Source organism: Podarcis bocagei, assembly GCF_964188305.1.
Source record: "Podarcis bocagei genome assembly, chromosome: 10".
Lineage (NCBI taxonomy): Eukaryota > Metazoa > Chordata > Lepidosauria > Squamata > Lacertidae > Podarcis > Podarcis bocagei.
In genome coordinates this window covers 26,441,444-26,465,771 of record NC_138135.1, presented here as the reverse complement: position 1 = coordinate 26,465,771, position 24,328 = coordinate 26,441,444, and the positions used below count along the sequence as shown (strand labels likewise).

Sequence of the window (24,328 nt, the reverse complement as noted above, 5' to 3'; positions counted from 1 at the left end):
AATCCTATACAGGGCTATTCAGAAGAAAGTCCCATTGAGTTCCATATGGGTTTCACTCCCAGGTAGGCAGAGAGACAACTGCACCCTTAGTTTTCTTTTAAGTAATTCCCTTTTTATGAGTGCAGCTACAGCATACATATGCTCATGCACTTGATCCATCTAGTGACCATGCACTCATATAAGTCGACAGTCACATGCATATCCCCAGCCTATCTATCTATCTATTGATTGATTGATTGATTGATTGATTGACTGAATTTATATCCCACCTTTTTCTCCAAGGAGCTCAAGGTGGTATACATGGTTTCCCCCCTCCCCATTTAATCCCCACAAGTTAGGCTGAGAGGGAGTGGTTGGCCGAGCTTCATAACTGTGTGGAAATTCGAACTCTGGTCTCCCATGTCCTAGTCTGAGACTCTAACCACTACACCACACTGGCTAAAATCTGGGTGATCAGCTATTTGGGTTTCAGTCCCTCTCCCTTCCCTTCACTCTCAAACAGCTGGTTAGTGATATTTCAGCTTTTTAAAAAAGTCTATACATGCATAGTCCCAAATACACGCTACTAGACTGGAGGTTTAAATTTTTAGCTCTATATTTAGAAGATGTTGTATTCACAGTAGTTTTTTGTTTTTTTAACCTGACTATATGAAGTGGCTCTAAACAAGCTTTCCCTAACCTGGTGCCCTGGAGATATTTTAGACTACAATTCCCATCAACCCCAGCCAGTACAGCAGGGAGTTGTAGTTGTAGTCTAAAAACATCTGGAGGGTGCCAGGTTGGTAAACAAGCTCTGCTGATGTGACAATGTTTGCTACAGAGGCATTATGAGTACATCCCTGGTCATATCCTTTATTATCAGGGAAAATGTTATTCCTCTGTCTAACAGATAATTGGCCATATTTTCTACCAAGGAGATATCAATTTATTTCTAATAGATCTATAAATCAATGCATTCTCAAACCTTGTTCATAAGGTTCACACAAGATCCCCTTTTCTAATGCATTGCATCTATGCCCTCATTTGCATTACCACCCCAGGAGGCTAAAAGTTTTAACTGACAAATCAATTGGATATTTTGTCTTCCAGTGCCACCTCAATATATGCTGAATATACAAACATCGTCTTAATGATCACCCTTCTCTAATTATACACGTCACATCCATTGTGACCTTCAAATTGCAAAATCTGAGCGATCTCATTCCAAAGTTGGAGAGATTCCCTCCTTCTAATACCAAATCATAGTTCTTCCCCAAGCAGAGCTACATGGGTTTTAGAGCTTGAGCTCCCACCAATAAGCCGTTGACGTCATCACTTTGAGCTCTGGCAGCAGGTGTCCCAGAGAGACGGAGCTCATCCGGAATTGTAGCTATGTTGGCACCAGATACTTGGGACGGGACAAGCTGCCTCCATTAGGGAAGTATGTAACCCTCAGATGAGGGTGAGGAGGAGAGTCGGGAGTGCTGCTAACACCAAGCATGATCCAGCAGCGGAGGGCAAGAGCTTGTTGCAACACAAGCGGTGGCTTTATATTTTAACTTTGCAACGTGCTCCTGTAATGCAGAATTAACAGTGGTGATGCAAATAATGGCATGTCCTCCTGCTGCTACAGCATTGTCCCAAATACAGCCACAACACGTGGCTAATAAGTATGGTAAATGTTTCTGTCACACAGCATTGTCCCAGGCAGGCCACAGTTATTTGGCTCGTAGCTAGAGAGAACTTTTATAAAGGATTAGACAAGTCCATGGAGGATAAAGCTATCAGTGGCTGCTAGCCGTGATGGCTATGTTCACCCTACAAGGTCAAAGGTGGTGTGTTTCTGGGCATTGCAAGTGGGGAGAGTGCTGTTGTACTTATGGCCTTCTGAGAGGCATGCCACTGGCCACTGAGAAAGGGAGACTGGTCTAGAGACTGGGCTTTTAGCCTGAGCCATCAGGCCTCTTCTTGTATTTTACCCCAGACCCTAATTACAGGGAAAACTAGACAGGCAGGATTTCTCTCTGTGGACGAGAAGCTGAAAGGCCAGTATGACTTGTGTATTTATTTTTGCATTCATGCATAAGGTACTATTTATAGATCAGCCTATAATTGAGGTTTTCTGGATAGGCTTACAAAGATAAGAATGAGTTAAAATGAATACAATTACAATAAAGATACAATAAAATGCAGCAAGCAAAAACACAACTATAGCATCAGAAAGACCACTAAAAAAAAACAGAACAGAGGGTCACCACAGATTAAGTAAGTTAAAAACACTAAGCAACTTCACAAAGGGAATGTCGTGGTAAACTACTGCATACGTTTAAAGGCCTGGGTAAATAGAAAAGATATTTTCCTTGTGCCAGAAATCCATCAGTGTAGGTGCCCGGTGAAGGGACTGCATTTCACAGCTGTGAGGCCATTGCTGAAAAGGCCTCTTCACATCTGGTCACCTGCTGCTCAAAGGGGCACTCGGAGAATGGCTTCAAGACATAGATAGGTAGGCACATGTGAGAAGGGGCAATGCTTCAAGAGCTCAAACTGTGAAAGGCTTTAAAGATAAATGTCAACACTTAATTAGAACCAGGATCCAGTATCGGTGGCTTAATATACCCATAATGCCCAGCCTCTTTCAATGCAGTAGCAGAAGTATTGTGTACCTTTCCCAGCCTATATTTGTTAAGATCTTCTGGATCCAATGAAGTTTTTTTCTAGAGCGATCACACTACCATCTCCTTTAAGGAGCATAGAACCATAGCATCTTTTAATGAGGTATTCCCCACCTCCTAGACCAACCAAGCTATCCTTTCCTTGCTAGATGCAATGAGCTGGGGGGAGGGGAAGGGTCCAAGCATACATATGGATGGTTGGGGTTCACCTTTTCCACATTCTCAGGTCCTAAGAACTGGAAATCATCCAACAAACAAAAAACAGACAATGCCACTGACACCTCCACTGATTGGAATTCAATATGGAGTCCAAATTGTGACAGATACAAATGCTATTTCCTACTGTGTCGTATTTTAAAAGACCACAGACCACTCAGAAAAGCTCCGCAGTGACATTCGGCAGACAATGATGGTGGAGAACAACAGCTTTTTCGATGCAATTGCCACCAGAGCAAAAGCAGTCGTGATTTGTTTCTGATTGGACTGGAAGTTTTGTGAGTGGGAGAGGAGAGAGGGAATATTCTAGAATGCATCTCATTCCAGTTCTGAATCAAGCAGCATTCCCTTCTGTCATAGGCATATAGAAGTGTTTCACATTACCTCTGATGTAGCTTCACTCCTCAGCTCCTACCATCAGAAGACTTGGAAATTTGTCAGCTAAGCTTAATGTTACACTACAGTTTACCTTAACTGTTGGGTGTTTGCCGACTTCCCGTAATAACAGCATCTGCCACTGATTAATTAGGTGTTGCTTTTCTCACCAGTCTTCAGGACAGCCATGAGGTGAATTACTGTTCAGGGTTTGAAGAAAACACCTCAGAAACTGAGCAAACTTCAATGTATAGAGCAAAATCTCTGAAAAGAAACCACTGTGCAATAATGAATGCATGGAACTAATGGAGATGATTTGTTTTTATTCCTCCTGAACTAAATACTTGTTCATACAATACATTCCAGATATGGCAGTAGCATTCATACCTACAAGGTACTAGTACCCATGGGACTCTGTGTGCCTCTGTGGATCATTTGCAAGCCAATGAGGTAAATCAGCCCTATTGGCATTCTCTTACTGTGTAAGTTCAGCCAATATTCACATTTCCAACATCCCAACAGGAATAATGGAAATCAGCTACATTCATGCATCATACAGTGATAATGTGTTGAACTGATTATGGTGACCTATATATCTCTTCCTTACAGCCAGTCAAGGGGTGGCTCTGCCTGTCATTGGGTCTGTCTCCATCTACTGCTGGTCTCCCTGGCACCAACCCTACCACCACTGGTAGAGGGAATATTGTAGAATGTATTTAGTAACTTTTCCCAGTATACTCCAATCCTGAAGCAGTGAGACGTTTTGGGGTCCCAACAAGATCTGGAGGGCACAATGGATAGACAGCAGGTATGTGGCAGCCCTCGGCATCTCTACTCACAAGTTTTATATCATCATATGAGCCAGACCTAAGCTGGGATAAAGCCTAATCATTCTAAGCGACAATCCCAGGATTTAATAGGCCACAAAATGAACTGAAATACATTTTCTTAATGATAATGATTAGTAGTATATTATAGAAGTGGAATTAAGGACTTGAAGTCAAATATCAAATCCTCACAATATATAACAATTATATGGTAGCTAACTTTAGGGATATTGGAAGTCAGAAACACATATAGTTTGGATTATTGCAATGCTAGGTTGATTTTCCAGGATAGTCCATTAAATTGTGACCCACAGTTCAGGGATTTATGCTATGAAGACCTTGTAACTCCTTTGAAAAGAATATTCAAGGGAACCTGCAACAAATTGTTGCAATGCAGTGTGTTTCTGTTCAGGTTTCAAGCCACTCCAATCCATTTCCCCTTTATCCTGCCTGCCCTCATCAGTATCCTGTGGCCATTCAACATGCTCAGCTCCCATTAGGGATGCCACAGAATTCCAACAAAAGTGGGAAAGACTGAAATTGCTGCTGCTTTCAGTCTGCACACAATACATAATTGATTACAACGCTGCCGCCCCCATTTGTGTTTGCATTGAAATGAACAGGGTGGAACAGCATCATGGCAAGGTAATTAGTTACACAAATTACATAGTTTCACCACGGCAGACAGCAAGACAAAAAGTGTAGTCTTTGGTGGAAGATGAACTGCAGCAGGACAGAAACGGTGTTGTATGTGAGGAATGCACAGCACAGTGGAAAACAGCACCTTCTTACATCCCTAGTCCTCATAGGGATTATGAATTATGTCTTCTCCCACTTCAGTTTCCCCCCTCTAAAGATTTGTTCCACTTCTGCAAATTATGGGATTCTCCCATGTCTGCCAATGCCCGTGTGTGTGTGTGTGTGTGTGTGTGTGGTTCCATTTTTGCTACCTATTGATTCACACTCACCACAGAACATAAAAAACTGAGGGGGTTTTGATTAATACAGTAACAATTCTCCTGGTTTCCAGGGATTCTTTTCCTCCCAGCAATTCTTCTGGGACTTGTGGCCAGCTGCTTTTTCTCTTACTTCTCCATTGGTCTTCGGCCCTTGGCTTGTATTATGTGACTTTGGAATGTCCAAAGGGATCTGTTTTTCCACCCACCAATTTACACTCTGTCTGCGTGCCGATGGCATCTTGATAATACAGTCCAGTCGCACTGAGGTTCATCTTCTAATCCACAGTATTAACAGAAGTTGTTCCATGCACACATTCTTAATAAGATAGCTCTTTCCTCTCATGAGAAATATTGGCCCCATGTTGTTCATAGTGAAAATGGGCATCTTTCCTCTTCTTCCTTCAGAGTCAGCCTATATGTTGGGTTAATAGTGTGGATTAAAAAAAAAAAGCATAGGTGTGTGGGTGGATGTTATTAAGACCATAGCACATGAAGGGAGGTCTTATTCCTCCCTCTCCTGTTGTAATTTAAATGAAAAGCACCACATCCAGCATATGCTGTAGTTGCTCTTAGTAAAAAGCTCCCATTGGTGCCAATGGGAGCTTTCCCCCTTAAAGTCTTAACTGCATTGTGTATGGAAAATTTCAGTGGGAATCCATTCGGGAAAAGAAAATCTAAACCTCCTGTCCCTGCATGCTAAAGTCCCAATGAAAATTAGGAGCTAACAACTCATAGGTGGTTGCCATGTGACTGATGATTCAGTCACATCTACACCATACATTTAAAACACGTGGCTTCCCCCAAAGAATCCCAGGAGCTTCAGTTTTGTTAAAGATGCTAGAAATTGTAGTTTTGTGAGGGGTGAACTGTGGTTGCCATGATTCTTTTAGGGGAGCCATGTGCTTTAAATAGTGCTTCAAATGCACGGTGTGAATGTGCAGCCTGTGAACCATTACCCATCTCCAGCCAAAGGTATATCTCTAAGTACAGGATCTGTTCATCTGTCTGAAGTCCTCCCATTATACAGTTGCAGTAGCTCAGGTGTGGGTTTAGTCCTCCATATGTTGGTGAACTACAATTCCCACCAACTCTGACCATTGGCCACCCATGCTCGGGCTGATGGGAGTTGTAGTGCAGCAACATCTGGAGGACCAAAGACTTTACAAATCCTGTGTGAGCCAGTTGAACTTTATGAGTCTATGAAATTGGAGTGTCTTCCTTTTAGAATGTGGACTTTGGACCATTATCGAGCTAGCTGGATAATGGAATGCCAACTGGTGGGGCAGGGAGGGTGTGTGGCCTCATCTTCATCAGTTCTTTTAAGAGGTATGCAGAATCCAGCAACTAGTGCTTTAAAAATATCCATGAAAGGATGGCATTTCAATATTAAACATTTAATATAATGAGTGCACGGCACCTACGTAAGTCATAATAAATGTGTTACTCTTTAAGGTGCCACAAGATTCTTTGTTCCTTAAAAAATGTTACCACCTGTTAATTGCCGAAGGTAAAACTGCTGTTAAAAGCTGCAGAGGGGTCTGGTTCAAAAGCTGACAGCCCTGTGTGGATGTACAGTAGTTGAAATAATGCTGAAAGATAAGGAGGACAAGCAAGCAAGATTCAGGGCCAAACCAGATATTAAAGGAGGCCTTGCATTTAATGTGTCTTTTTTTTTTTTTTTTTTGGTAAATGCAAATACATCAGCTAGCAGAAAGTGATAATTAAGGAGATGTGGGCAGGCATTCCTTCTCCCTGCTACTGTCTTGAGGAAATTCTCTCTTTGAAGGGGGTTGTTGCATTGCTAGGAATTCCCCCATTGCCACCAATTGGGGATTACCTTCCAAGACAAATACCAGCTTCAGAAGGAAATTCTTCAGGATTGATGCACAGGAGGAAGTGGTCCATGCATACTCTGGCCCTGTTAATTATCAGTTGCCTCCGAACTGTTGCAATCTGCGTTTTGCAAAATCCCACATGTTTTCAAGTCTAGTTTGGTCCTTCTAGAGCCGAATGAAACCAATTTAGCTTGAAAACAAGGTTGACATATAGCACCACCATGTGGCATCTGACAACATTAAAGCAGTAATATAAGGTCTTGTTCACTCAACCTACTGTGTCGGCATAGCTGGTTATATACCATCAGCCCTAAAGGTCCAGATGCTGGAGCAAAAGCCACACATCCATGGTAAGAACTGCACTGTAGCGACCATCACCATCCAGTCTCTTTTCAAATGGTGCAGCAATAAAATGCCTAGCACATTTGCAAAGCTAAGCAGGGTCCAGCATGGTTTCAAACTGGATGGAGGACCACATGTTGAGATTCCAGAATTGCAGGGGGTTAAACTAGATAATCCTCAGAGTCCCTTCCAACTCTGTAATCCCATGATTCTATGATCATTGCTATTCCAGCATACACACAACCTGTTCCTATCAAAGCATACCTGTCCGGCACTGTAGCACCCTGCTTGTGGTTAACGCTTAGCTGGAATGAAATATTCAACGCAGCAATAGAGAAATTAAAATAATTATTTATTTGTCAGACAAATAAATGAGAGGCACAGTGGTATATGGTTACCAAGCTCTGGCCTGCCTCCTGCCATTATGGCCAGCACTTATATTCCCTTAATCCAGCCCCCTTTGCTCCTCCTGTGGCTGCCTCTGTCCAATCAGCCTGGTTGGATTTCCTATTGGCTGATTGCTAGAACCAATCACAAAAAGATACACCCATATCCTCCTGTCCTTATATGGAGCACAAAGAGCTATATATTGTTACATCTATAAATGACAAATAAGTAGTAATATATCTTACATGTGTCTCAACAAGGAATCTTAATTACCAGCTCACCTCTTGCCCTCCTTGCCCTATTGCCTTCTAAAACAAATGGTTAATCTTAAATTTTTATCTTAAACATATGTCAAGGATCTTGAGTTTCACATCAACATTGAAAGATCTCCTTCATTTGAAGGTTTCCAAACAAATGTCTGACAGCCATATATCAGGACTGCCCAGGACTGGCGTCTTCCTGTCTGGCAGGGGGCTAGGCTGCTGGCTGACTTAATTCCAGGATAAAATACAACTCTTTACAACTATATGAAATCTAGCATTTCTTAAATCCTTTGCATAATTACATCTATGCCAATACACTTAATACACAACACAGGTAGCCTCTTAAAAAGAATAAGGTCTTTGTACAAAAGGAACTCAGTTTAAAACAGTTTCAGAAGAAACCTCTTTAGTTTACATCTTCCCCCCCCCCCTTCTCCAGCCAGTTGCTTTGTTTCCATTAGCTCTTCCCAACATTTATTGCCCTTAAACTCTCTCTCTTTAAGAAAGAAACAGCTTTAAAAGACTTCCCAAAATTTCTGCCAGCTAGATGCTTCTCCATTTGGCCTTTAACCTTGGAAAGAAGATCTGGCTCATTTTACTGGGAGGCACATTGGCATTATTTTACTATTTACTCATTCCTAATTATATTTATCTCTGCCTTTGTTATCTTCTGTAACATGTAGGGTCAGTGTCCTTACTCAGTCTGTAATTTCAGCTTTTACGACTTTGAGAATTGTTTTCTGCTATCAATCAAAAGGGGCCCCTTGTCTAAGAGGAAGAAAACACTGTCAGTGTTTTCTTAAGCAGCTAGCCTTCTTGCCTGGCATGAAACTTTTGAAAATCTAAGCCCTCTCTTTAATATACAAGTCCTGATCAAACATTAATAAAATGCAGGCTTATGCCTGATGCCTCAGCACAAGGGCTCCTGCTGACAAGGCTGATATCCCTCTTCTTGCCTAAGAAGTAACATAAGAAAAGCCCCACTGGATCAGGCCAAAGGCTCATCTAGGCCAGCACCATGTTCTTGCAATGGCCTGTGATGTCCATTAAGGCAAATGAGTCACTCTCCCACCAACCCAATTCTTCAAAGCCCACCAGCCTTCTTACTTACAATCTACAGGGTCCAGAAATGAGAGGGGAAATGTGACTCGAATGTGTGTTGAAAGTATTGTGTGTACAATACTTGGTCTATACTGAGAGGAAGCTTCTCTTAAGGGTTCATGTAGGGGTTATTCCCAGCCCTACCAGGAGATTCCAGGATTGAACCTGAGGCCTTCTGCAGGGAAGGTGGTGCTCTATCACAGAGCTATGCCTCTTCCCTCCTCCCCAGACTTCTATCCGGCAGCATTTCTTTCCATCGTCAAAAGGGAAACTCCTATGAGGATATATGCAAGGTTCAGATATGGATGCAGATCCTTCCTGAAGCAAGGTTCCCCCTTTGCATGTTACAAAGAAGCACCACCAGCTGCATGCGCCTGTCACTGACCTCTTCTGCCCAAAACTCCTCTTAGTTGCTGTAAATGACTGTTTAAGGAGGTGGGAGTGGTTATACAGAGAGTTTAAAGTGCTATTTTTCTGACTTGCTAGTTTTGCAATGCAAACAAGGGCTTGTCTGCTCTCGTGTTGGTTAGAGGGTTGGGCTTGGCCCAGGGGGTTTTAAAAAGGGGGGGTAAAGGACCCCTGGACCAGGGGTCAGCAAACCTTTTCAGCAGCGGGCTGGTCCACTGTCCCTCAGAGCTTGTGGGGGGCTGGACTATATTTTTTGGGGGGGAGAAAGAATTCCTATGCCCCACAAATAACCCAGAGATGCATTTTATATAAAAGGACACATTCTACTCATGTAAAACAAGCTGATTCCCGGAACGTCTGCGGGCCAGATTTAGAAGGCTATTGGGCCGGATCCAGCCCCCGGGCCTTAGTGTGCCTACCCATGCACCTGGACAGTTAAGTCCAGTCAAAGGCAACTATGGTGTTGCTGCACTCATCTCGCTTTCAGGCCGAGGGAGCTGGCGTTTGTCCACAGACAACTTTCCGGGTCATGTGGCCAGCATGACTAAACCGCTTCTGGCGCAACAGAACACCGTGACGGAAACCAGAGCGCATGGAAACACTGTTTACCTTCCTGCCACAGCAGTACCTATTTGTTTGCACTGGTATGCTTTTGAACTGCTAGGTTGGCAGGAGCTGGGACAGAGCAATGGGAGCTCACTCTGTCAAGGGGATTCGAACTGCCAACCTTCACATCAGCAAGTCCAAGAAGCACCCAGGTTCAAATGCGGACACAGCCATGAAGCTCAGTGGGTAACCTTGGGCCAGTCATCGTTGTGCATGCTAATCTACTCTACAAGGTTGTGGTGAGGGCAACAGAAAAAGAAGAACCCCGTAAGAACCTTTGAGCAAGGATGGAATAATCATACAATAAATAAATGGGAAATGTACATTGAGCAGCTTAATGGTGTATATTGCATGAAAGAAGTGCAGAGTTGATTTACACCTTATGTGTGAAAACTTTTGTTGCAGTACTGCAATCAAAGCAGAGGTATATGATACCTATTATAGATTTCAGTTGATTTAGTGTGGAGTGGGGAAATCTTTCATAATGCTTGCTTATGTTTAAATTCAGTGATCGCTGATATGGGAAGTTAGATACATCTTTAAATGGGTTTCATGGGTACACTAAGAAGAACAAACTTGAGGAAACTTTGTGTGAGTTCAACTGCCTGTTCTCTAATTACTGTGCTTGCTAGCTTCTCATGTGGCATAATACTAGAGACTTTAAAAAACCTAAACCTCTTGAGACAGACTGTATTATGCTATGAATCTGGTTGCTACATCTCTCACAAGTTACTGTGGGAGTCATCTGATAGCAACACACAGTAATTTCGCCCATATACAGTGTGATATTACTTTACTTGCAAATCCTCTTTCTAATTTGGTGCCAATCATCATTTGCTAGCCTCAAGTCCCTCTAAATGATCATAACTTGTGATGACAGAGTTTAGACTACCACTAAAATATTTAAACAAGCCTTTAGATCAGAGGCGCTGTCTTAGGTTTCTGCAGGAGCAGGGCAAAGGGATTTCAGTAGGGGAGGAAGGATTTGCAGCAAGGATCAAAGGCCTGCCCTTGGATCTATTTATTTCAAGTGCAAAAGGGGGACAGGAGAGTATTTTAGGACGTTTCTGTATTGAAGGCTTGAGATGTAAATATGTATAAAATAAACCATAATTATTTGGAGGAGCTAATTATTATTACTTCCATCCAAGCAACATTTCTGAAGATTTTTGAACTGTAATAGTTAATGACCCACTTGTGCCTATGAGGATTTTAGTACATGCTGGCTGTTGCTGAATATTAATAACAAAAAGCTCCCATATAATAATGCCTGTTAGATAAAGTGATATTTAATGAGATACATACAGTAAGAAGCAAATTAAATGCATAAACCATTGTAGACACACAAGCCACAGTAATTCTTGATGTGTTATATGCACTAGGATGCTCAGAGATCTTAATATTTGGGTTTGTGATTATAATATACCATTAAACTCTACCATTAAGGCAACAGACCTGTACACACTTACTGGGGATACAGTTCAGTGGACTTTACTTCTGAGTAAACATGCTTAAGAGGGTGCAGTTAATTGGAAGAAAGATCTGTTGAAATAAATAGATCCTCTAAATCAATATTGTTATAATTTAGATGTTCTTACAATAGTCTGTTCCCTGTGTTATTGATCTCCCCTTTCTCCTTCTTTTAGGAGCTTTGCAGAACAATTGTGTATATGTCTGTGTAGAAGAAAGCCTTGCTAAGTTTCTGTGGGACTTACTCCCAGGCACATGTGGAGTATAGCCTTAAACATCTCCTACGACCATCCCAGCTAAGACTGAAGAATGGTTTACGTGAATCTGAAAGCTTGCATATGTTTTCAGGTTTCTAGTGAGTTAATAGTTTAGGGAGCATAAAAAAGAAAAGAAAAAACGTGCAGATGCATAATGTGATATCTCAAGGGGCTGGGAGAATATACACTGGAGAAGAGTTGCTGTCCTTCAAAGTTTCTTTAAGACTCATAACAGAATGGATTTGTATTGCTATAAAGCTGCTGTAGTTCATGATCCTTGTTATACATGTAATAATGATAAGAAAGCCAGCTGTCTGCATAGTGGTACTTTTGATCACCTTGGTGATAGAGATCAAAATTTCCCTCTTTCCCAGGAAAGCAAGCCAGAGAAAGCCTTTGCAAAGCTATGGCACCAAACTGATAGGTCAGTTTCCTTCGGATTTTGATTATTTCTCCTGTTCTTCCGTAATTCCTCAGAGCTCTAGCCATTTTCTGGTAGGTCATGATCTTCCGGTTTCCCTTGCGTTCCCCCCACAGTTCTGCCAATTTCTCCTTGTGTTTGGAAATAAACTGGAAGACGCCATTGGGCTTATCTAACCACTGGATGCAGTTTGCCAGGTCTGGATTATGGAGAGATTCGTGAAGATATTCAAACAGGCGTAGCTTCTTCCTGCCTATCAGGAAGTTAAAAAAAATAATAATAATTAAACAGGTCCAATACCTTGCCCCAAAATGGGATATTGGAGACTGGCTGATAATTATCCAACATGGTGGGATTCAAGGGAGGCTTTTTCAATAGAGGCCTTATAACTGCCTCCTTCAGGCATGCTGGAACCATGCCTTGCTGGAAGAAGGCACTGACCGCTCCCGTCATCCACTTAGCCCGTCCCCCACTGGCCCTTTTGATGAGCCAGGAAGGACAAGGATCTAGCATTCTTGGGCTGTACAAATTGAAAAGTATCCATTAACACTGGACAAGCAGAGGCCAGTTACATCCGCCAGATCTGTATCAACTATAGCATCCAAGTCAGAATGGATCCAAGTGATTTTGTCAGCGAAGTGCAGAACGACTTGTTCACAGTGGTCCATTGAGTGGTCTAAATTCTCCTCACGATGGCCAAATTGTAAAATACCCCTGACCCCAGATCTCATTGGATGTCAGGATTTGACACCTACCTTTCCTTTCCATTCTGAACAGAGGAGAGGTGAAAATAGCTTCTCTGTGTGAGTGAGCACAGCGGTAGCTGATATAAGTGCCTTCCACCGCCCATAAAATTGATGGGGCATGCCCATATAATTTTGGGAACCTCTCTTTCTGCTATTTTAGATACCCATTTAGATGTGGCAGACATAATGCCATGCCTCTTCGGCAACCATTTTATGTTATGCTACATCCCCATGGCAGCCATTTTTTGTTATGTCATGCTCCCACAGCTGCCATTTTGTGACTGGTGCCCATGGTAAAAAGGTAAAGGTACCCCTGCCCATACGGGCCAGTCTTGACAGACTCTAGGGTTGTGCGCTCATCTCACTCTAGAGGCCAGGAGCCAGCGCTGTCCGCAGACACTTCCGGGTCACGTGGCCAATGTGACGAAGCTACTCTGGCGAGCCAGAGCCGCACACGGAAACGCCGTTTACCTTCCCGCTAGTAAGCGATCCCTATTTATCTACTTGCACCCGAGGGTGCTTTCAAACTGCTAGGTTGGCAGGCGCTGGGACCGAGCAACGGGAGTGCAGCCCGCTGCGGGGATTTGAACCGCCGACCATACAATCGGCAAGTCCTAGGCGCTGAGGTTTTACCCACAGCGCCACCCGCGTCCCCCGGTGCCCATGGTGTTTAGTCCAAATGCCAGATGTGGCCACTCGCTCCAAAAGTTGATGAACCCTGATCCAGAATGCACACATGTAATTGCCAGAATGTTCACAAACCTTTCCTGCCTTTTTGCTGCAAAGGTATGACATACATCTCTGGATTTTCTGGAATGGTCTGCAGAGTATGGTACTCAGCTGCACCCAGATAAAAATCTGCCTCTGTATTCTTAAAGAAATGGACAATAATAGTGTGAGGAGACATGAAACGGAGTGAAGTTATTTATCTGCTCTCTAGAATTCCACAGTGACCCAAGCTTTCTTCAAGTGAAAGAGCAAAGGTCTGTGAAGCTATGCTTTTGACCTTGCCTCTGATGAGGAAGGGCTTTGGCTAATCCCACAGTAGCTATCTGTCATGGGAGTAGCTGGGGGGGGGGCAGGGAAGGGCAGCTACTCCCCCTAAATCAATAAAAATAAAAATACATAGCAAACTGAGGTTCTACCCCCCACCCCAGCCAAAGGTCTGCCCCCCTAACAAAAATCCTGGCTATGCCCATGCTGTGACTCTGAGGTGAGGAGGACTTCACACATAGACTTCTATGCATGCAGCTTTCCCAAAGCTCTGAAACCCTGATCATGCAGGGCCCCAGGCTCTAGGGAAGTCTACACACGTAGAGGTCTACATGCAAAGACTTCCCCACCTCAGAGTTTTATGCTAAAGTGAAGGTGGTAGGAGCAGGGCAGGGGAAACTAGTCAGGGATGAGACTTGAGACTCTCTCAAAGCCACACATCCTCCCTGGGTCCCACCTATTAAGTAGTGAGTTGACAAAGCAGATGACACAGAGATTTCTCCAAGTACAGTGGTACCTCGGGTTACATACGCTTCAGGTTACAGACTCTGCTAACCCAGAAATGGTGCCTCAGGTTAAGAACTTTGCTTCAGGATGAGAACAGAAATCGTGCTCCGGCGGCGCGGCGGCAGCAGGAGGCCCCATTAGCTAAAGTGGTGCTTCAGGTTAAGAACAGTTTCAGGTTAAGAACGGACCTCCGGAATGAATTAAGTACTTAACCCGAGGTACCACTGTAGTTCTTTATAAGTAAGCTGGAACTGAACTGAACTGAACACAGCACAGCCAGCCTGCTTTTATAGGCAGCCAGCTGTCAACACTGTAACAACAACAGCCCAGGGTTTCCCGCCTAAATTAACTGACGTGGACCTGAGTGAAAACTATATACACAATACCCCCTGGTGGCCAGGGTGAGAACTTCCATACATAACACCACACATCAGTGGTCCTGTTCTGCACTAACCTCCTGCTTTTGCTCAACTGGAAAGCATCCTTGAACTCTTGCTTGCCTGGATAGAGAGATGTGGGTTGTGTACGTGTAGAAACTTTTGATTTTGTGTGACTGGAATATAGCCTACTGAACAAAGGTGGGACATAGGCATTGCTTGTTACCTCTGGCCCCACTCGCTATAAGCATGTGGCCCCCAGAAGGGAAATATGGCCCTTGGGCTGAAACAGGCTTCCCACCTCTGATGTCAAGAATGCAATAGAATAGAATGCATTTTTCATTTCTCTGCCGCCACCCCTGCACTTAAATACTGAGTTTTACTTACTAGTAAAGTCGGTGTTTCACTCCAGCTATATATTGGTTTATCTGATAGGTAACTTGGATTTGCTTGGAGAGAATGGTGATGGTAAGTCAGACAGTTTTTAAAGTCTTCTTGAGGGAAATAAACAGAATATGTCAGCGAGAGGTAAAGAATAAGTGTAAACACTCATTCATTTACAATATTTATTTGCTGCCCAATAGCAATATGCTGGGAGGATTACAGTTAACGGCTAAATTACAAGTATAAGCAATAAAATGCTAAGCAGAGAATACAAACAGTTTAAAACTAAGAGTATAAAAGAAAATAATCTCCACATGGAGGATAATGCCTGAATAGGGCTGTCCAAAACTCTACTCTACTGGAGAGCTCACTCTGAGATGTGTCTCATTTTACACAACGCAGCCCAAATCCAGGACACCATTTTCCAAGTCCAATACCCCATACAAGATGCATGACCCATGCAAGATCATGGACCCAGAAATAACATTTTTGGGGTGCAAAGTGCCTGATCTTTTTTTTCTGGGTTAAGATCTTGGCCCAAAATCACGCAAGAGCGAGGCACCCAAAATGGCCATCATACTCTCATGGGGGGAAATGGGATGTCACAGTTTTTCCAGGGCAGTTGATGGGTATGCCTTACTGTATTGGACTAGGAAGGCCTAGATTCAGATTTTCACTCAGCCACAAAGCTGAATAGAAGATGGTGCTGCACCAACCATAACCCCCCAGCCAAACAAACCTCACAGAGCTGTTGTGCAGATTAAAATGGGAAGGAATAAGTATGCCATCCTGAGGTCTTTCAAGGAACAGCCAGGATGTGTGGAAATGAAACTATAAATAATTAGATTTAAAACACATTATACTCCAGCAATTGTTTGCTGGATTCTTTGTCCATAATGTAATTTACCATAAGTTTTTTATGCTGAACACATCAGATTTGGGGGACAGGTGGGGAAACAGACAGTGCATCTTTTTCATGTATATTCTGACATTCGGAAATAATTGGAACTCACACATAATCAGAACCTGGGACTCTGGGCTCATTTGGGAAGAACAGCAGGATAAAGATGTAACAAATAAAATAAAACAAAGCTGGAATATAACTAGTATTGCTTTTTTTACCTGGCGCATAATTACAGTCGCCATAGGAATGTTGCTGCAACACCTCCAAGGCATCTTCAAGGGCTTGTCCTAGCAAATCTTGGTCTGTAAAGCTCTGTGATAAACATATAACTGAAAATGTGCAAGATGCAGTTTTGTATACTTCATTATATATATTTCCAAAATATCTATTTGGAAGTTGCCAGACTTGCTCTGAATTTGAGGTGGGGGGGGAGGCATTTTACAGAATGACAAAAAGCCTGCTGCCCAAATTAGGAGAGCAGTCGGCAGGATAATTTGCAGTTCACCAGGCACAGCTATCTAGAGACATGCAACAGTTGCATTCATAGTGATGAGTTTCTGAGAGATTTGACTAGGGCTGGGCTGGGTTGAAGTCCATATCGTGACAACGCTTTCATAATTTTTGACCTGGTAATATATCGCGAATCATGATGAGTCTATGTGTGCTATGCAAAACTCACAATGTGGGGAAAACCATGAAGCCAGCCAATGCATCTCTTGATTCCTGCAGCCCCGGTTAATTCTGCCAGCTCATCTCTCCCCTGCCTCCTTCAGGGGGCAGTGAATCACAAGAGCAGGCACTGGCAAAAATCACAATGAGAGAAAAATCATGAAGCCAGCCGACTGACTATTAAACTACAGAATGGCGGACAAAGTTTATATCTTCACCACATTTTGGTAATTTTCGTAAGCGTACACTGCTCTGCATCTGACTGGTCTCCAGCTGAAGAATGACTAAGCATTGACAGCAATTAAAGTGACTTCATAAAGAATTCCTTGGAAAAATTGGAAAGCTTTTCTCAAAGAAAGGAACCAATGGCTTGCAAACTTACCATTTCTTTTTTAAAAAAGCAAATATCAGATCTTCAAGCCTGTGTGAAAGCAAAACAGCTTTATTTAGAGCTGGAGTTACTGTTCAAAATTCAAAATGACATTGAGGTATAATTTCTCTTCCATAATTGATGGCAGATTCCACCCCTATTACCAATTTAGTTTATTTACCTGTGCACTTTCCCCCATTTATTTACAGCACAGACTTAAACTGCTTTTTAGTTCCTCTTCCCAGAAAGCTCTGGGAATTGTAGTTCTGTGAGAGTGCTAAGTGTCTCCTAACAATTTCCAGTACTCTTAACATGCTACAGTTCCCAGGATTCTTTGGGGGGAACCATGACTGTTAAAGTGATATAAACTCAAAAGGAGAGTTTTATTCTTTATTGAAAAACTAATCCTACTTCATTGCAAGTATGATATCAGTGAACTATGTAAATGCTTTATGGATTTCCTGAATTATATTAGATAAATTATTTTGCAAAAATGTAAATATTAGGCAAAAATGCATATACAAATGTGTTTACGAGGAGAAATACACACAAAAAAAGCTTACAAATTTTCATGAAGACTTAATTGGTTTTTTAAAAAAGCTGTTGTAGAAATGTGGTGAACTGAATTTAAGAGTGGAAAAATAAGAAACTGAGAGAAACCAAAATTCACATATTTGCTCATCTCTACTGATGGGAGGAATATGCATTTTTTAAAATAAAACAAATAATGATGTTTTACTGGAGTGTACATAATCACACCCAAAAGACTATGGAAAGACAAAAACAAAGGAAGGAAGGAAGGAAGGAAGGAAGGAAGGAAGGAAGGAAGGAAGGAAGGAAGTTTAAAATTACTGGTGAATTTAGATTTCACTAGCCACAATTATTGTGACTCTGCAATTTGCCACGCACAGTAAAAAAATGAAAACACTGGGGTATTTAAAAACAGGTTGTGACACATCCAGCTGTGTCACAGAGACAGCCCTGGACTAGATACAAAGGAAGCCTTGGCTTCTGCTCAGTGCATGGGGTGGAGAATTTGCCAAAAAACTGTTGTTCTTCTTACTGGACAACAAGCTGATCATTTGTCAAAATTCCTTTCTCGCTGACTGTCAATCAAAAAGGTAAACGAAATGTGCCAGCCTCCTCCTGTGCCTTTATTAGTGATTTTATGAACAGGAATGAGCAGGTGAAGCTTTGTAAGGCTTGTAGCTAATATCCACAGATCAAGCTGTTGTTAAAGGTGACTGTTGGTTAAAAGCAAACCTTTAGGGCACAGGAGCCCCTGTCCCACTTCACACCTGGTCACATTGCAATCAGCTGAAGTCACTGGCTTTAGAAAGGCATTACTTTTTCAGAGAGCTGGTGGTTCAGAAGAAGAGTTGCATACTCTTCAATATTAATCTGATGAAAATAGGGACGTCCCATTCCATAATGATAATTTTGCTATTTATACCCCACACATCTTACTGGGTTGCCCCAGCCACTCTGGGAGGCTTCCAACATATATAAAAACATAATAAAACATTAAACATTAACAAAAAAATAACTTCCTTATACAGGATTGCCTTCAGACAGCTTGGGGGTTGGATAACTCCATACAACTCCAACATTTCTCCAATGAAAATAGGGATATCCTAAGGAAAAGGGGAGGGATGCAGGTGGCGCTGTGGGTTAAACTACAGAGCCTAGGGTTTGTCGATCAGAAGATCGGCAGGTCGAATCCCCGCGACAGGGTGAGCTCCCTTTGCTCGGTCCCAGCTCCTGCCAACCTAGCAGTTCGAAAGCACGTCAAAGCGCAAGTAGATAAATAGATACCACTCTGGCGGGAAGGTAAACGGCGTTTCCGTGTGCTGCTCTGGTTCTCCAGAAGCGGCTTAGTCATGCTGGCCACATGCCCCGGAAGCTGTACAGGGGCTCCCTCGGCCAATAAAGCGAGATGAGTGTTGCAACCCCAGAGTCGGTCACAACTGGACCTAATGGTCAGGGGTCCCTTTACCTTTAAGGAAAAGTGGGACATTCTGGGATCAAATCAGAAATCGGGACAGCTTCTCTAAATGAGGGACGTACCAAGAAAATAGGGACACTTGGAGGGTCTTGAGTTGCCGTTCAACATCCTAGGCATCCGTTATATGTGGGCAGCTGCTGGTGTCCACACAGCCCTGTAGGGTGCACTGGAGCATATGCCCAACTTCCACCCATCCTTGCTGCCATGGGACCCCTTTCTTGGCATTAAGAAAATAATAACAGCAGAGGTGCTGCTGCTCGTAGCCGCCACTTAGAATAATAGAATCATAGAATTGTAGAGTTGGAAGAGATCACAAGGATCATTTTGTCCAACCCCCTGCAATGCAGGAATCTTTTGCCCAACGTGGGGCTTGAACTCACAACCCTGAGCTTAAGAGTTTCATGCTCTACCAGGTGAGCTATCGCCAAGTTATCTTGGCCCACCCAACCACATTCTGGCTGCTTGCCACACACATCGCACCCTCCCCACCCTTGGATGTCCTCACTCAACAGCAGTACTTTTGAATGGGAGCCAAGTGACAGTAGGCGATAAAAGAGCTAAAATCTTTCAGCACTTATTCTGGAAACACTTACCTAGGAAACGGCGCTGACTCGAAGTGCACAGGAACTGCCTTATAGGCAACATAGGAGAAAATTAACTCCACATAGGGGCTGCGTTTAAATAACCCATTTTGGGGAAGTTCTGTAATTGGGGATTTCTCTTTAACACAAAAGATGCGGCACACTGCAGCCTTAGCTTTAAAAAAAGCTTTTTTCCCGCCTTTTCATGAACAAAGGGGAAAGGCAGAAAGAAGAAGGAAGTTTCTTAATGCTAGGGCAAGCATGAAGGTGGACCCGAGGTTAGCTATGGAAAGAAATGGAATCAATGCTTTGAAGAGAAGAAGAAGAAGAGTTTGGATTTGATATCCCGCTTTAGCACTACCCGAAGGAGTCTCAAAGTGGCTAACATTCTCCTTTCCCTTCCTCCCCCACAACAAACACTCTGTGAGGTGAGTAGGGCTGAGAGACTTCAGAGAAGTGTGACTGGCCCAAGGTCACCCAGCAGCTGCATGTGGCGGAGCAGAGACGCAAACCTGGTTCCCCAGATTACGAATCTACCGTTCTTAACCACTAGACCATACTGGCTCTGAAATGGAAGAGGATTTAGGCAGTAGAGGCTGGTTCATTAGGACAACTGGGGCATTGCCCCACCAAACTCTGTCTGCCCTCAACCAACCCCCTATTCCTGCCCCCTTGCTTACAACCAACCAACTGCAAAAAGAGAGAGAGCTTTTGAATTGCAGGGCTAAATGCAAAAGAGGACAGCTTTAACAGTTGGTAGTTCCACCACTCTGAGAAGTTCTGGGTGGTACTGGCCCAAGAGAAAGCATTATCTGTGGCACCTCCCCAGTTGCAGAATTCCCTCCACACAGAGCTTCATCTGGCACCTTCACTATACAGTTTTCTGTGAATGCTTGAAGGTGCACCTCTTTGAGCCTTGGACACTTGAGATATACAGTGGTACCTCGGGTTAAGTACTTAATTTGTTCCGGAGGTCCGTTCTTAACCTAAAACTGTTCTTAACCTGAAGCACCACTTTAGCTAATGGGGCCTCCTGCTGCCGCCGTGCTGCCGGAGCATGATTTCTGTTCTCATCCTGAAGCAAAGTTCTTAACCTGAAACACTATTTCTGGGTTAGCGAAGTGTGTAACCTGAAGCATATGTAACCTGAAGGGTATGTAACCCGAGGTACCACTGTATATATTTCTTGTGACTGCAATTTCTTTTAAACTGTTTTTAATGTTGTGTTTTAAATTCATGGAGCTGTAGAGCTGGAAGGGACTTGGAGGGTCATCTAGTCCAAATCCCTGCAATGCCCTGGGACCTTAAGGTAAAGAGTGGGCAATGAAATAAAATAAAAATAATGTAGAAGAGATAATGCATCCCTTGTCATTTTTTCCTGTATGCTTGCAGATATGTGTGTGTGTGTCTATATGTACACACAAACACATATCTTCCTATATACATATAAATGTAAGACTGTTGTCATGCTCTGTAGTTTGCGGCCATGGCAACTCCAGTATGATGAGCAGCCGGCAAGAGTGGTGGTGCCAGGCAGCCCAGGCAGGAACGGGGTCAAAGGCGCTTCTCAGAGCAGTTTAGCAAGCTGTTCTGAGGAGCACACGTCTTTATTTGAGCATGTGAACTTGAGCACTGAGCCATGTACCAAACGGCTGAACATCAGAAATGAGAAATCTATAGCTAAAAGGGGTGTTGGGGGGAAGAGAACAGAGAGAAGGGAGGGGGAATAAGAGAAGGTCCTCTTTTATTGTGGAAACTCTAATAGGCAATAGAGAGAGAGAGAATGCACTTTCCTGTTTCCCACCCTCAAAGTTTAGGCCTGTGTGAGCCACATACTTCAAGCACCAAAAATAGTTAAACGGAAGGAGTTTTGAAAATGTGAGGCATGATGACTCGGCATGGGATTTGGAACCAAAGCTGACTGAGCAGTAAATTTCCTATCAATTTGCCATTCGTAAGTTGTTCAACCAAACTTAACAAGCAGGTTCTGTCTAGTGTAAGAAGCATGCTTAAGACCAAATGAAGTGCTTTTAATTCTTGTTGAATTCTACACCCAATGAAACCCATGTTTAAGCTGTCTATGGAAATCAATGGGGATTAAAATGGCTCATCTTTGGCCGGATTACGGACAGTGTTTTGAAAGCCTTGCAATGGCTGAAGAAACAGAAGGCCTTCTGATATGACTATCAGATAGCCATGGAGGAGGGCATTTTGTGTCTGGACTCTTGTATGATATATAACTGATTGTATAGTTCTGGTGCTAAACTCCCCCCCCCCGCCCCCATCTTCTCTGCTGGTTAAAAAAGTTTTATGCAGCCATTTATTTGTTTTGTTCCTGTAATATAATATTGCCTTCTAATTATTCTACTTCTTGTGACCTACCCAGGGAGCATACGTTATTTGATAGTTTATATATTGGGTACTAGTGGGACGCGGGTGACGCTGTGGGTTAAACCACAGAGTCTAGGGCTTGCCGATCAGAAGGTCGGCGGTTCGAATCCCCATGACAGGGTGAGCTCCCATTGCTTTGTCCCTGCTCCTGCCAACCTAGCAGTTCGAAAGCACATCAAAGTGCAAGTAGATAAATAGGTACCGCTCCGGCAGGAAGGTAAACGGCATTTCCGTGCACTACTCTAGTTCGCCAGAAGCGGCTTAGTCATGCTGGCCACATGACCCAGAAGCTGTATACCGGCTCCCTTGGCCAGTAAAGCAGTGGCGTAGCGTGGGTTGTCAGCACCCGGGGCAAGGCAAGGAATTTGCTCCCCCTAACCCGTGGATTTGCGCCCCCTAACCCTAACCCCCAGATGTTGCGCCCGGTGTGGCCGCCCCCCCCTGCACCCCCCACGCTACGCCACTGCAGTAAAGCGAGATGAGCACCGCAACCCCAGAGTCGGTCACGACTGGACCTAATGGTCAGAGGTCCCTTTACCTTTACCTTATATTGGGTGCCCCCAGAATTTGATGCCTGAGGCATTCACCTCATTTTACCTAATGGTAGAGCTGGTCCTAGTTTCACATTGACCACGCTCTCCCATTTTATTATATTAGTGCAAGGGTCAAGTTCCAGAAGGAACTTGGAGGGGCTGCATCAGCACATGGATGGGGATGTCTGCAGCACACCCAATGCATGTTCATGCACACACATCATATATTTCTCCCCAATGCCACAAGGTAGCCTTTTTCAAGGATAACTCCTACTCAGCAGTCCTTCTCTGGCAAATGCTTCCTTGGCACCATATAACCCAAGGCAGTGCCCTCTGTTGGGAAGTCCCATTGAGAAGGGAACAATTGAAAACCGCAACAACGAGGAACAGATCTGAACATACCATTTTTTTTATTTAAAAAATGCTTTACTTTTCTTCAAAGATGCTGAGAGCATCATTTCTTTTGTTCATTTCCTATCCACTGCCACCCCAAAAATACACCTAGCCAAGCATATCTGGATTAATCATCCATCATTTTTTTAAAAAATGTCCCACTGTTTTGCACTTGGTTGAAGTGCCACATTTAATATTATATTTTGCTCCAAGCAAAGAGGATGCTCATCTAAAATGCACATAAATCCACAAGGAAGTCATGAGCGGGGCATATTCCCCTAAAATGCACATCAAATGTGGCCTTCCAGATGTTGTTGAGGACCACAGCACCCATCTTCCCTAGCAGCTGGCTGGAGCTGATAGGAATTGAGGTCCCAAAACACCTGGAAGGTCACAGGCTCCCCAGTCCTGATATACATTTGTTGCACCAAGAGGACAAAGCAGCCTTACAGAATGCATGTTTACTCAGAAACCCGTTGTGCATAGGATTGTAAACTTCAGGTGTAATTTCATACCTTTATAATTTCTACTGAAATTAATGGAATTTACATCTGAAGAGACATGTATAGGTTCCGTTGTTAGCAGTGCTTTTTTTTTCTTCAAAAAATGTTTAGGGGTACTCTCATTTTGACTCAAAAAAAAAATCACCATTTTATATTTCAAATTGGAAAAAAAAATACAGTAAATGGACAAAAGGACAAAGATTCACAAAATGTTTAGGGGTATGCATACCCCTGCGTCTCCCCAGAAAAAAGCACTGGTTGTTAGTCTCACTCTGGTCATGTGTCCCACCATTATTATCATTTTTAAAAGTAGCTTTACTATGTTTATTTACCTGCAACACAGAGCTAGCTCACAAAAGCATTTGTTTTGTTTATACATTGTTAGCATCTTAGGGTGGCTTGCAAAAAAAGTTTAAATCACCATAAAATGAATCAAACCAAGAACATTCAAATGCCCCAAGATTTTTTTTTAAAAAAACAGAATAAAAGCAGTCAAATGAATTTTTAAAACACAAAGCAGCATAAAGGCAACATCCAGAGGATTTAAAAGCCTACAAGAATTAATAAAAAGACTATACCTGGAGCTAAAATGACATTAAGGCAAGCATCCCTGGGAGAACATTCCACAGTCAAGGAGCCACCACTGAAAAGGCCCTTTAGGGTGGTCATGTGTCCTACTTTACAGAACAGTTCTTTGTTTGAAGGAGCCTTCTGTCTGTAGGGCTGTGTGGTCCAAGTCTGCTTGAAAAATTAAAAAAACAGCAGAGAGCAGTTGTATTCTCATTTTGTATTTTTCTGTTGTGAACTGCCCTGGAATCTTCTGATGATGAAGAAGAAGAAGAGGTGTTTGGATC

The 24,328-nt window shown here is 43.1% G+C and overlaps 1 protein-coding gene across 1 annotated transcript; it reads right to left on the bottom strand.

The window, feature by feature from the left end:
* Positions 1-11,243: 11,243 nt before the first annotated feature.
* SPIC (Spi-C transcription factor) lies at positions 11,244-17,267 on the bottom strand (the record flags this gene model as incomplete). The annotated part of the gene is made up of 5 exons (XM_081212200.1): positions 11,244-12,371; positions 13,627-13,735; positions 15,129-15,289; positions 16,248-16,341; positions 17,250-17,267. The coding sequence occupies 5 exons, from the start codon at positions 17,265-17,267 to the stop codon at positions 11,917-11,919; spliced, it is 837 nt and encodes a 278-aa protein (XP_081068326.1). The 3' UTR covers positions 11,244-11,916.
* Between the last annotated feature and the right edge of the window lie 7,061 nt (positions 17,268-24,328).